We start from the raw sequence: 13,255 nt of genomic DNA on the forward strand, positions 1-13,255 counted from the left end.
CAAATAAGAATTATTATTATGGATATTTTTTTTAAAACCAGTATGTCTCTAAGTATTCCGGATTAATGTTATACTGACATAATTTATTTTGTCTACAACATTCTGCATATTCTTGCTGCAGGTATTAAATCTAACCTGTTGACTCTGTGCCAGTATTAGATGCAAAGGTTATGAAATTGCCTTTATTAAAATGTTGGATGATTTTAGAAACTATGATTGGTCCTTATATATGAAGCGACAATACTCTTGTGGTTCATGTTACATTACAATAATTGAGTGCCTCTTGATATTTATATTAGTAAATTACAGGGTCCAAATAAATTAAAACTTTAGCTCACACTAATTAAGTTACAAAATAGACAAAAACGCAATGTATAACATTTTTACCCTTTATTGTAAAATGAAAATAAAAAATTCACATGGAAATTCACATAGAAAATATCAAATAGCAAATATACACAGTCTCAGCATCATATTGTAACAGACACAGTGGTACTTAACAAATACAGTAAGGCGGTTCCCTTAGAAAAGGACTGTACTGGAGATTGCAGATCAAAACATCACAGGAAGTCACGAGGTCGCCACAGGAAGTGAACCACCAACGCTCACTATGAGAAGTCAAAAGGCTGCCACAGGAAGTGGACACCCACACTCAGTGTCGTGGAGACACTCAAGGGTAAGTGCGTGCTTGTGGGGTTCAGTCTAGGTCTTATACCTCAAAGTAATAAAAACATCCAGATTTTGTTTAAAGGTTTTTAGATTAATGATTCTCTGCAAGGCCATGTCAAAAGTATGGCAACAAAGCAACAGGAACTCCTGTAAAAGGAGCAAATCACATATCGACTCTAGCACCTTGGTATATATCAAGTTTGTACGCGTTATTAAAGGCAGGAACTAGAAAAATCAAGAACTCAGCTTTAACAGAACTGCTATGAACCATGGGATATGCGTTCTTTGGGTGACAATTCTGAAAATAAACCTTAAACTGGCCTAAATGTACCCAACTGCAAATAAGTTCAATTGTCAGGGTTATACACGCGCTGTTATACCTCAGTACCTCTTTCTGTTTCGGCTGGAGTTTAAAAGCTAGACTTTAATTTCCTGAATCATCATTTAAAAAAAAAATAATAATAAACTTTATAACAAATTCTATCCTTACAGTGTTAAATGACCCAATGCTACATCTAAATGGCGTTCTGGATGCAAACTCACTCACCAGAAGCAGATAGGATGTCATTTACACCGTCATCCAATATTTTCTGTAGTGCTGGAACAGTGTGTTGTCACAATATCACCCAATATTTAGGGGAATATGTCCCTGACCAGATGGTTTAGCTTTGGTCCAATTATAGCGACAACGTTGAGGTGATGATAACTTTGTCAACCAAAAACAAAAGTAGAATGTGAATCCACTTTCTGACTACGGAAATAGTTTATCAAGTGCTGTGTTTACATAATCTTCCTTGCCAGAAGTAAGTCTTTAGTGGTTTTTGGAGCAGTGAAACAGGAATGTAACCTATAGGCAAAACAATGTTCACTTTAACAACCCCCCGCCACCCCCACTCTCCCCGAAAATGGAAATATATGTCATGAATGCACAGCATAAAATTTGTAATTACGCTTTAAATAATTTATTCTGTAAAGTGACTGATTCATATTTGTTTCATTTTAAAATAAAAATGACTTTTGGATTCTTTGAGGTTTTACTTTATTGAAGAAATAAGAGATTTCTGGCTGTCATAAAAAATATACAGGCCCACTTTTCAACAACAGTTGAACCTACACAGGGACAAAACATGAAAAATATATTTTAAAAAATAACAAATGGAAAAAGACAAAATAATAATCAGGTTCAACTAACCCAAATATTCCTGAAATACTATTTAAAGATCTACTGTATATAAATACATTAACTTCAACATAATTTCAATTCCAATTCAAGTTGGCCACTGTGTTACACAACAGTTCAACAGGTGGTTAAAAAAAAAGTTCATAGTGCAGATTTCTTCCAAGTCATAAATAAACTCCCAGATGTAAGAACTTAAATAAAATGTAACTGTTCAACAACAGGTTAGCCAGAAAAACAAACTAATTGGTGGACCAGGTTTTTTGCCAAACCACTTTATCCATACGACACCTGTTTTCCTCCCAGTTTTACACAAACATATTCCAACTATTAACACTGCAACTAGGCCACCGATCACAATTACATTTTTTTTTTGTTTTGGCAAATTGCTGGACACCAAACAGAGCTTAATGCCGGAACGACGACACACTGGCTGTGAATTTGAGTTCGGTACGTGCCACGAGCACACCGGTCATACACCATGGGGCCATGTGGATCCCACAAACTCCGAGCGGATTGTCCACCGCGGGTCAAGATGTCGTGTCTTTTGGGGGGGGGGGGGGGGGGGGGGGGGAGATGAGGGCACTAAAAACGTGGCCCAAGTTAAAGGGAGTCTGTAGAAAACTATATCATCTGAATAATTTTCAGGCAAATGCAGGGTAGGGGTGACACACTAATTGCAAATGATATTCTTACACACGGACATACATTTAGAGGCAAATCGGTCTTCAGCTGTATCCCTGCCCTAGCACCCCGGTGTTGGGGACCATCATGGCTCCATGGGACCAACTCGCTGTGGTGCTGTAGCCTGTTACGGGCTACTCACACAAAACGAAACGAAACGAAAAAACACAACGGGCATAATTTTGCATGACTTCCCAGGCTGGATCTACAAAGTTCACAGCCTTCCCTGTTATAAAGGAGCACATCTTGTAGGGAGAGGGGCTGTCAAGCTCCAGAGTGAAAGAAGGCAAAGGCATCGTGGGAGGCCGAGCAGAGCCACGCGGCTCAGCACCGGAAAACGGGGCCCGTTCCCATTTCACCGACTCTGCACGGTCAAGGTCCTCACCCTACGGTTCACTTCGCTCCTCCTAAGATTCCAGAAAAGGGTGCGGTCACAGCCAACCAGCCCTCCAGGCTCCACCCCCTACGGCCGTGGCGCGGCCAGATGGAAAGCGATGTACAGAATATACAAAGGCGGAACGAAGGGACGGCAATAACAGAAACGACGTAACCTGAACCCGCAGGTTAGCTGGCGCTGCCTGTGCTCTCTGGGGAGGGACGGGAGAGGGCAGTACATCTTGCCCGTGCCCTCCGTCCTAAGATTTTACGTGCGTCTTCGCTGGTAGACGGTGCAGAGCGTATTCGTGATGAAGAGAAAGAGTCCCCTGCAGACACCCCTCCAGTTCTGCCAAGGCAGGACAGCATTCTGAAAAGAGAGGCGTGGGGATATTAGGTTGGAGGTTATATAACAATAAGAAGTCATCATCCGTCCATCCATCCATCCATCCATCCATCAAAACTCCATAGCTGCTTATTGAAGGTAGATTTGCAGTGAGCCTAACCTATCCCAGGAAGCAGGTATTATACAACAGGGGATCACCCTGGACAGGACATTGACTGGGGCTTCCACAGTCGATGACCTGATTAGACCCTCCTGCAATGCGGTTCATTTATCATGGCTAGAGAGCCCCAAAAACTGTGATCGTGGCCATCATGCAGTCAGGAGCCTATAGGTATCTCGAAGGGAACGACGTAACATCAGCCGGCCAGGCCTGGGGGGTGTATGACAAAGAGAAGAGGCTTAGTACCACTACATAGTGGGTTATTCAAATGTATGTTTATGATATGGCCTATGGTGGCACACTGGTTAGCACTCTCGCCTCACACCCCTGGGACCAGGGTTCGAGTTTCTGCCATGGCTCTGTGTGTGTGGAGTCTGCATGTTCTCCCCATGTCGTCGTGGGGTTTCCTCCGGGTACTCTGGTTTCCCCCCCACAGTCCAAAAACATGCTGAGGCTAACTGGAGTTATCAAACTGTGTGTGTGCTCTATGATGGGCTGCCCCTCTCCCCATCCTGGGTTGTTCCCTGCACCCCCCACCACCCTGAATAGGACACGCAGTTACAGAAGATGGATGGATGGATGGATGGATGGATATGGCCTATTGTCGAACACAACCTTGATAAATCAAAGTAACCTCTGTCCAGCAATAACCAGGAGAAAACAAAGTGGTACAGCTGTAATGCTCCATGAATATAACACTCACTACTGTAGGTCACTCTGTTGTCAGTCTTGCATTTCAAAATCAGAATCCATATTTTACACACACAGAGCACCAGCAGATACTATGATAGTTAGGACAAAAAAACCTAAGGTAAAATAGTTTTGGCAGAAAAAAACAATAACTAAACAACAAACATTAAGCAGGTTCTTCGATCAATGTTCCATCCAAAAGAACTGACCAAAGATTCAGAAAATGCCGTGATTGTATTCTGCAGGTTATCGACGTACCAGCATGAATTTAAATACCACTGTTTTAACAATGGACTGACAAGCGACGGCACTTGAAAATGATTTCATAGCTAAGTGTAGGACAGAACAAAGACTATCCAATAAACATAATATGCGTGTAACGTTAAGGCCCCGCAGCTCAGGACGTATAGAGAGACCAGCCAGCCTGAGCAGAGAGCTTCTCAGTGCGGGCAGGTGTGCCTGTGCTGTGCTCAATGTCAGAGAAGCTTGGGCGTTGGAATAGGAGGGCGACCGTACATCAACTGCTTCTATGAGTCAAGCTCTAAAAATAACACAGAGCCTCACCATTAGACAGAAAGTGGAGAAGGGGGGAGGGGGGGTGTGTTAAGGGAACAGACAGGATCAAGACACAAGCTGGCAGCCCAAATGGGAAAGAATAGACCAGAAAAAGGGAGAGCAAACTGATACAGTCGTGGCCGGACAGAATGTGGTGAAATGAAGAGAAGGAGGTCTGTGTTTTGTGTTTCCAGCCCCCGCGGCATTTCTGTCGCAGCCACAACCAAAGAGATACGGCTGACACCTCCATAATAAAAAAGATCAACGATCGTCTCTCCTTCTTTATTCAAGAGATCACTGGGTCGTGTGTCATCAGCAGGTCCAGGAAACTTAAGATTCGCTGTGGTCGAAGTCTTGAAGGAAGCAGATAAAGCAGGGAGCGAAGATGGGTATTTAGTAACTTTTCGTCTTAAGACGCCTTGAGATCTCGTTTTTTCTGAATGAGTTTCGCGTGCCGTAAATGCATCGCTGCCCCGTCTCCATGGTGCTGCGCGTGTGCGCGCGCTGCAGTGCGCCGTCAGTCGACACGGTGGCAGGAGCGAGTGTGAGAATGAAACGGTGATGTCAGTCGTGTTTGTCTGGCGGGGTGGGGGGAGGGGGAGATTAGCCTGTGTTTACCGCGTCGGCTGCCAGCACCGGTCCTCACACGGTGCAGCAGAAAAGGGAATAAAAAAGAGAAAGAGACAGGAAAAAGGAGGAGAGAACAGGGTAGAATGAGGGGGGGGGGGGGCGCTTTGTGTTCACCCAAAATTCGAAAGATCGTTGCAGGCACATTCTTAGAAACCATGTACCGCATCGCGTAGTGAGACACCAGCAAGGCGGATGACACGGTGTGAACTCCAATGCTTACCCCTCTTTGCAGGAACGTGGCATTTATGTCGTCCCCTATGATCCTCAGCCGGTGAGCCACCCTCTCTGAAACCTCGTCTTCCAATTGCGGTGCTCCACCGGGGGGGCTGTTCTCCTGGGCGTCCCCTAGAGGGCGCTGACTTCGGCCATGCGGGGCTTCCTGTCTGTCACCGGCTCTCATTATGATGGGTCCATTCCCTCCCGCTTGGTGCGAGTCTTGGCAAAACAAAGAGAAATGCCATTGCTGACGAATCGCAAGTTCCCCATTATCAACAGCGACTCGGAAAGGGTCGCAGTGCATTTAGTTTGATTACATTTGGTGCTTAGTTGAAACAGATCACCATCGACAGGCCTAAAGCACAAGTCTGCACACCAAAACACCAAAGGCTACATCCCCCCATCGCAGGTGACTCCTGCTGACTCTTAAGCGACTAAAGAAAATACCACGGCTGCCTGCACTGTCGCTAACCTATTTAACAGTGCACTACTTATTGAGCCGGATTGGCTACTTAACAATCCTGAACCGTCGTTTATCCGACTCGCCCCACTTCCGAAAAAAAAAAAACCCCTCATGGCAGAACAGACGGAGTCTTAAAACTGAGTTTCAAATCTCGGGCCACCAGAAGCTTACTTCTCTGATTACTGTCGTTATTGTCATAAACCTTTTCCCCTTTAAAGTTAGATGGTAATCTTTTAATCTGCTTAATAAGCCTAGAAGACTAGCGGAGTTTCTGCGCACTTCTGGGGGTGAAGAAAAAAAAAAATAACAACCCAAATCGTTCTGAACACTTTTTAGGTTATTTTCTGAAAAGAAATCTGATAATCAAGATCAAAATAAAATAGCTGCAATAAACAGTCTTATTAGGATGCAGTGACTACTGGCATCTCGCTAATTTGACGAGGAAAATACAACCAAAGGAGCCGTGATATATTAAGGAAATCCAATTTATTTACTACCAGAACATTTTACAGTCTGACTCTTCAAAACCAGTTTATTAAGAAAGTTTATATAACCACAATGGCTTTGAGACACGCTTATCCCAGAGCTTCTGGCGATTTAGAAGCTAGAACAGGAGGGAAAACAGAGGAGTACTGGCTTGTTGCCAGGGTAACTGTAGCCCAGCGCCGCCTGAAACCGAAATCAGCCATTGGCTGAGTAAAACAGTGACCAGCTGGGATAGGTTAGTCTAGGCGATGTGGGGGAGGGATCAATCAGTTTGGAAGAGCTATCAAAGGCAGGGAACCAAGGGGTAGAAGGAAGACAGAAAGCAGGAAGAATCGTAAAAACATGGTAGGTGGCAAAGAGGAAACGGTAAATGAGGAGCGATGAAAGAGGAGAAAGGAAGAAATCGGAGCAGAATGAGCATCTCAAAGCAGCCATATAAGAAAACCATGCGTTCTCTATGGGATGTTGTAGACAGAGACAAGTCTTGACATGCCCAGATCATAGCTCTTCAATGGCTCCCACAGAAGGAGGCAAAAGCCGAGCTCCGGGCACTGCAGAGTCGCAGTAAACACTCGCACCATTCCTCAACCAGCTGTCTACGGTCGGCTTTGGGGAGGGGTCTCCCAGCCAAAACAGCAAACACACCCCTGCCCCTGACATGCGCATCAGAGTCCCAGTTCAAATGGCCTTTGCCTCCCATGGCCAATCAGTAGGCCCACACAGGCACACCTACACACTCCACATACTATGTTATTCTTACATCTATTTGCCAACACGTTGGCAGTCCGGCTGTCTTCATCAAGGAGGTTCCATAATGCTCATATACAAGCATGTAAGCTGCCAACAGCTGAACTCATGGAAATAACAGCATGACACTACAGTATTGTTCAAAACTGGCATTTGGTGCAATATCTGTACACACACACACACACATATATATATATATATATATATATATATATATATCCATTTTGTTATAGTGTCTTTTGGTTTATCTTTTTGAACTGCCATTCTACTTTAGGCTGCTGTAACAAGTTAAGTTCCTTGGTGTGGGATCAATGAAACCTTATCTTATCTTATCTTATCTTATCTTATCTTATCTTATCTTATCTTAACAGTCAATATCACATAATAGCTGCATATCTTAAGTAGCCCTATACAAAGCAATTCTGCACGCTTGTTGATCACAAATGCAGTCAAATGAGCTTTTATGCTAAATTTATGCTTGACATGTATATAAGGGCCTATCGCGGGTTTGCTTCAAAACCCCCAACACATCTAGCTTATATATCAAATTTCTGGTAGTGAAGTGCAGGAATAAAACAGCACAGCGACTTCAATCTCACAGCAGATTCAAATCTGCATTTCTTTTTCCCTATTCTGTGACATTTTTTAAGCAGAATTTCATTTCGTAATCCTGTCCGATATACACTGCACTGCCTACCGCTGCATGAGTTTCCAAGGACTGCAAAAGGAAATCCCATTGGTTCTGAACTTGACACATTAGTCCAACTCTCTACTCTCAACACCCAATCATGCATTTTCTCACACCCAATTATCCTCCTCAATATACTGATTTAATGCTCCATTTACAGGCGCCCTTACCTGTCCTTTGAGGGATTACGCTGTCTGTGATGTCCGAGGGGGACGTACTGGCCATAGGTTCCTGGCGTGGACAAACCCATGCGGGGGTGGACGGGGTGGACCTGACGCGCCATTGGCAGCACGGCCGGCGGCCGCTGCACGTGAGCCAGACCTCCGGCTGCATAGCCTCCATGCGGCAGCTCTGCCGGCCTCCCTGCTGATTGTCGTCTCTGCCTCCGTTGGTCTGGGCCCGAGCCATACCAGGTTTAGACTGCAGAGAACGCAGATATACGCTGTAAATACCAATGCACACTCAACCATGCATACAGAAGCTTCCTCCGTGAATCTGACCAGGTGCACATTTTATAATGCGAGACTTAAATGTGACGCAGGGGTAAAGCTGTGAGGTGTCTCCTCCTGGTGTACGGCGAAGGAAGGAGTTTTTTGTCTGCACCTAAGCGAAGGCGAATTTTACCTTGTAACTACTGCTCAGCATATATAAACAATCTCCCAGAGAATATCCGAATTCAGCTAATTGCTTTCCTCTGCGTTTTAAAACATGAAGGAACGATTTATTTTGTTATTCATTATTTTATTAGTTATCAAGGCGGCATATTATTGAATATTAATGAAAATTTTCAAAATTTTAAATAGCATTTCATTTATAGGGCGGCACGACAGCTCAGTGAATAGCATTGTTGCCTCATAATTCCAGGGTGTTTTACGATGAACTAGCGTCCCATCCAGCGTGAACCCCAGCCTTGTGCCCTATGCTGCCTGGGATGGACTCCCGGCTCTCTACCCCAGCCTGCTCCCCCCGTGACCCTGACTATGATGAGGGGGGTGGGTAGGTGGGTATAAGTTTGATACTGCGTGTTATATTCTCACTGACCGCTAGATGGCGGCAAAGGGCGCCCTCGTGTGCTGCGAACTGTTTGTAAACAAATCGGTAGCAGAAGTGAAGCGCCTCGCACGCAGACGGTGAACCAGGCGCAATACCAGGAAACACAATAACAAGCTTCACAGACGGAATGCCTACTTCTCATATTTAACCCTGATAAAACCGGTAAACTGCAGCGATTTATTCCTTTTGCATAAATATGTTTTAAAAACAAGGAAAAATACTACACAATACTGTAAAATTAAGTTGCCGTAATTTTTAAAGCGTTATGGAAAACATTTGAAGCTGGAAATCTAGTAAAATTCTGTTCTTTGGAGGTGCAAAAGATTGCGGTACCCTGGAATTCTGAAAGAAAATAAGTGTGATGTTTTTTTCATACGTCGGAACTTGTGCAAACCACAAAAAATGGTCTGTTGTCTTGCCCACGACAATGGCTAACGCTTTTGTCAAGTTTGCGGATGATAATGACCTTCTAACGTGTGGTTTCGACTCTTAATGGGGTTAAATGTACCATGCTGCTACTGCAATGGTTTCCATGTTGGAAAATGTCAGAAAAAAATACCCCAAGTTATAAAGTATACTCTGCTACAAAGAAACGTATTACTATCAAAACTGAAATGCACTAAACGGCCTTAGAATCGAACGATCAATAGTATCGCCTACGTAATCAAGACTCATCATACACAGCATGAGACGATCGAGTAACAGGCAATAAACTAAATCGATTTCATAAATATAAAACTATAAACACATGATAAGGTTTATGCCCCAAAAACGAATCAAACCGTCAAGGTGTCTTATTGAAAGGCATGAAACACGTATTTACGCCGTGACACCTCTGTGGTCATTCATCAAGGCTGACTGTCGAAGCATACTGAGCTCCGCAATTCAAATGAATGATACGGCTTCCGACAATAAAGATGCATTTTCACGTAGTTATGAGAAGAGACAAACAGCGTCTCCGAGTCTCATCGAACACAATTTGCAGTTAGTATGAGCCAAATCAATAAAGAAAGTACAGTCGACGCCGGACAGCACCAGCAAGTGATTCATTATTTCAGATCAAGCAAACTCCGAATAAGATCGGACAAGGCATCGAACAGTACAACATTAATGCAGCGCTACTACAGTTAGTTGACTTATTTGATAAGTGCCAGAAGTGAAATTGACATTGTAGACGATCGATTGCTTCCAGATGCGTTATAATGCAATGATGGCCCTGACAATTTCAAGCTTGCACTTACTTGACTTTCTTGTCGCTTCGTAATCACCGGCTGGCAGTAAATGCTCAAGCGATGTCGATTCCTATTTGTCATCAGAAGACGCCGTTTCGCACGCTTAGTGCCCTCGCTCGCTGACAGCCTGCCCGAGTGTCATCCCGCCAAGTTATTGTTACTGTAAAAATATGGCAGCGGCCAAACCGAATGATGTCATAAAACGCTGAACACGGCGCGGCTGGGGGAGGGAGGGAAAAAAAACGCTAGTTTTTCTCCAGAGTCACAGAAGTGTGCGATCCTGCAGCAGATTACAAAGAAGAATGCAGCAGACTTGCGTTCTCCTCGGCTTTCACTCCCGCGGCTGGGAGCCGCACGCCACGCCCTCCTCTTGTCTGACAACAAGTCCTGACATGCACTTCAGCGAGTGACGATGGGGCAACCCTATGCTGCAACTGTCCGCCAGACGGGAAGGCTGCAGTCCCACTCTGCGCCCTTCCTCCTTTTCCAATATTATGTATTCCTGGAACTCGTCCTGTAGCGCAGCCTAGCGCGTAAACATCAGCTCTTACGCTACTGCCAGTGTTTTGTCTAATACTGATCCTAACATGTCAGCGATCGCTCCGCATTACCCTACACTTAAACGACAATGCGTGAAATACGTATTAGGATTAGCGGTTAATGCATTGGTAACTAAGCGTGAAAAGGCACGTTTGCACTGACAATAATAAGATGTTGCATGATTATTCGTCAGTGCAGCGCGTGAATCAAATTGCCTGCTGCCCTTCGGTGTTGTGCTTGTAAAAAGTTACTCGTGTTATACGTTTTGGTGTTTGTACCGTTTAAGACGGTAAAGACGTGTAGATTGTTTAAAAAGTCATTGATTTTCTATTTTTCGTAAATCTATCACCAGATTCCACCCACAAAAACCCATAAGAAAGGCATGCTTTATATACGCCAGTTGTAAGTTAGCCTATGTGTTTAATTTCCTTGTGTATGTGACTTTATATAATTAATGATCATTTTTATTACTTAAACGGATATACTTTTGCATATTTTGAATATCGACACGCACACACACACACACACACTATGATGAATCTTTTATTTGACATTTATCTCGTGACAGAACACTTATTACATCTGACAAGATTTAGGAGTTACCAAGTCTGCAAGAACATACGTGATCGGTTATCATAGTAAACTTTCTGTACTCATACATGGAATTATAATGCATCTAGGTTTAGTATAATGCAATTCAGTTGCAAGTGCTAGTTATTAATTTTGCCACTGCGAACTGTTTGGTGTCTGATTGACCTTTGCATTGCAGCATGTGGCTCTCTCTGTTGTGGTCACAGATGTCTCTCGTTTTGCGGCTTTTGTTTCCCTGCCTAATCAGATGGAAGTGACAGCTTATCGAGGAAACCCTGGACAATTGGCGATGTCTTCCATTTAAGTGGGAAATCCCCGCTCGTGTACATGTCTGGGCGAGTATCTGATCGTGTTGGCCTACGTATAAAATAGCATACACACTCTAAGTAGTATCCCATGGTGTAGTTATTCTGTAATATATGACAACGCAAACCAATAAATTAAATTAAAGAGATTTCCCTTTTTAATTATGTATATGTTTGACGCATTAATTATACTTGTTTAGTTAAAAATGGTAAATGTGTTTTTTAAATGTTTGAGCTCGATTATTAAAAAAATAAAATAAAATAAAATAAAATAATAGAAAACTCCCGGATTCAGCACTGTAATTTCACCTGAGCACACCTGAGAACTGCTCAGTGATGTGCGGGTGGTACCGCTTTCAGTCAGCGCAGTCACCAAATCCAGCTCCGTGGGACCAGCCAGTGGTGATGTCACCCGTTGGTCACGTGACATGAAGCGTGCCCTGCATTGTTTGCGCACTCAACAAGTGAAAACACAAAGGGCCATATAACATAACGCCCGCTTTCTTAACAAGGCACTGCTCAGTGATACAAACAGGCCATCTACACCTATTATCCTTTCCCTCTCCTAATCTTCTAACACTTTCAGTGGTACCCATCTCTAGGCCGAGGGTCTTCTAGCAGAAGGTATTTTTATTTTGGCCTGAAGGCCTAATCAGTTGCATCTGAGCAGTCCTTATGTGATACATCATGGCATTTCTGGATTGTTTGGAAGTGTCTGTACAGTTGAAAAGTATGTTTTGTGTATTTCTGCATATAATGATGGTATTTACCTTATTATACCAAACCAGTATGTATGCATTATTTGGTGGTGCAGTTGGGTTGTGCTTTGGTTTCATACCTATATGGCTAAACGTATGTGGACACCACTTAGAGGAATTTCCTAATGAACTCACACCCATTCCTACCACCGGTGTATTATTAATCATACAGTCACACAATCTCTTGCAGTAAACTTCAGCAACGGATTGGGAAGTTATACAGAAGAGGTTATGGACCTTGCACTCAGTTTGCTCCGTTTCTGCTCTGCTAGGGCTGTCATCTGCGAGTGAAGCGATTGTAAAGCTCAAAACGTCTGGGAGCAGGTTCAGTTGTGTGGTGGCAGGCCGGCTGATGACCCAACATCAATACTCAACCTGAATGGCAGCAAATCCCACCAGTAATGTTTTAACGTCTAAAGGAGAACCATCCCAGAAGAGCAGAGACTATTAAAGCAGCAATTGGTCGACCAACTTCATATTAATACCCTTGGTATTGGAATGAGATGTTGGATAAGCTGGAGTCCACATTCTTTTGGCCATAAAGGGTCCTTCCAATGTTTTGTACTGAAATCCCATGTCTAGCACTTTGTGTATGTAGTGTCCTATCTGTACAGGATTCCTCTAGGATCGGTGTTTCCCAACCCGGTCCTACCAGACCCCCAGCCTGCCCACATTTTTGCTCCCTCCCAGCTCCCAGCAGTTGGACTCTCTGGGGTATCTGAGAACCAGACTGGGAAATACTGCTCTAGGTTTTCTCATTCATGATTACAGTCCAAAGATATGCAATGTAGGTGGACTGGGGGGCACCGCCTCTTGGCAGGGCACACGTACACCCGTCACAAAACTGCATCTCCGATTCATCTCCACTGGGCTTCGGACTGAGGGGAAAC

At 43.9% G+C, this 13,255-nt stretch overlaps 1 protein-coding gene across 1 annotated transcript; it reads right to left on the reverse strand.

Moving 5' to 3' along the window:
• Positions 1-375: 375 nt before the first annotated feature.
• Positions 376-10,672, reverse strand: bbc3 (BCL2 binding component 3). Its single transcript, XM_048981266.1, has 4 exons — positions 10,181-10,672; positions 8,057-8,306; positions 5,507-5,721; positions 376-3,275 (listed from the first exon to the last, which is right to left on the reverse strand). Exons 1-4 carry the CDS (start codon positions 10,250-10,252, stop codon positions 3,174-3,176), a joined length of 639 nt encoding a protein of 212 aa, XP_048837223.1. The 5' UTR covers positions 10,253-10,672; the 3' UTR covers positions 376-3,173.
• Between the last annotated feature and the right edge of the window lie 2,583 nt (positions 10,673-13,255).

This window comes from Brienomyrus brachyistius, chromosome 17 (genome assembly GCF_023856365.1).
Source record: "Brienomyrus brachyistius isolate T26 chromosome 17, BBRACH_0.4, whole genome shotgun sequence".
In the NCBI taxonomy this organism is placed as follows: Eukaryota; Metazoa; Chordata; class Actinopteri; order Osteoglossiformes; family Mormyridae; genus Brienomyrus; species Brienomyrus brachyistius.

What these genes read in the sequence shown, in the direction of transcription:
- bbc3 (XM_048981266.1), bottom strand. Translation starts at nt 10,252, where the DNA reads ATGACAAATAGGAATCGACATCGCTTGAGCATTTACTGCCAGCCGGTG. An exon ending in CGTAATCCCTCAAAGGACAG is followed by an intron (nt 5,722 to 8,056) that starts GTAAGGGCGCCT and finishes TGTTTTGCCAAG; the next exon opens with ACTCGCACCAAGCGGGAGGG. An exon ending in CCACGTTCCTGCAAAGAGGG is followed by an intron (nt 3,276 to 5,506) that starts GTAAGCATTGGA and finishes CTCTCTTTTCAG; the next exon opens with AATGCTGTCCTGCCTTGGCA.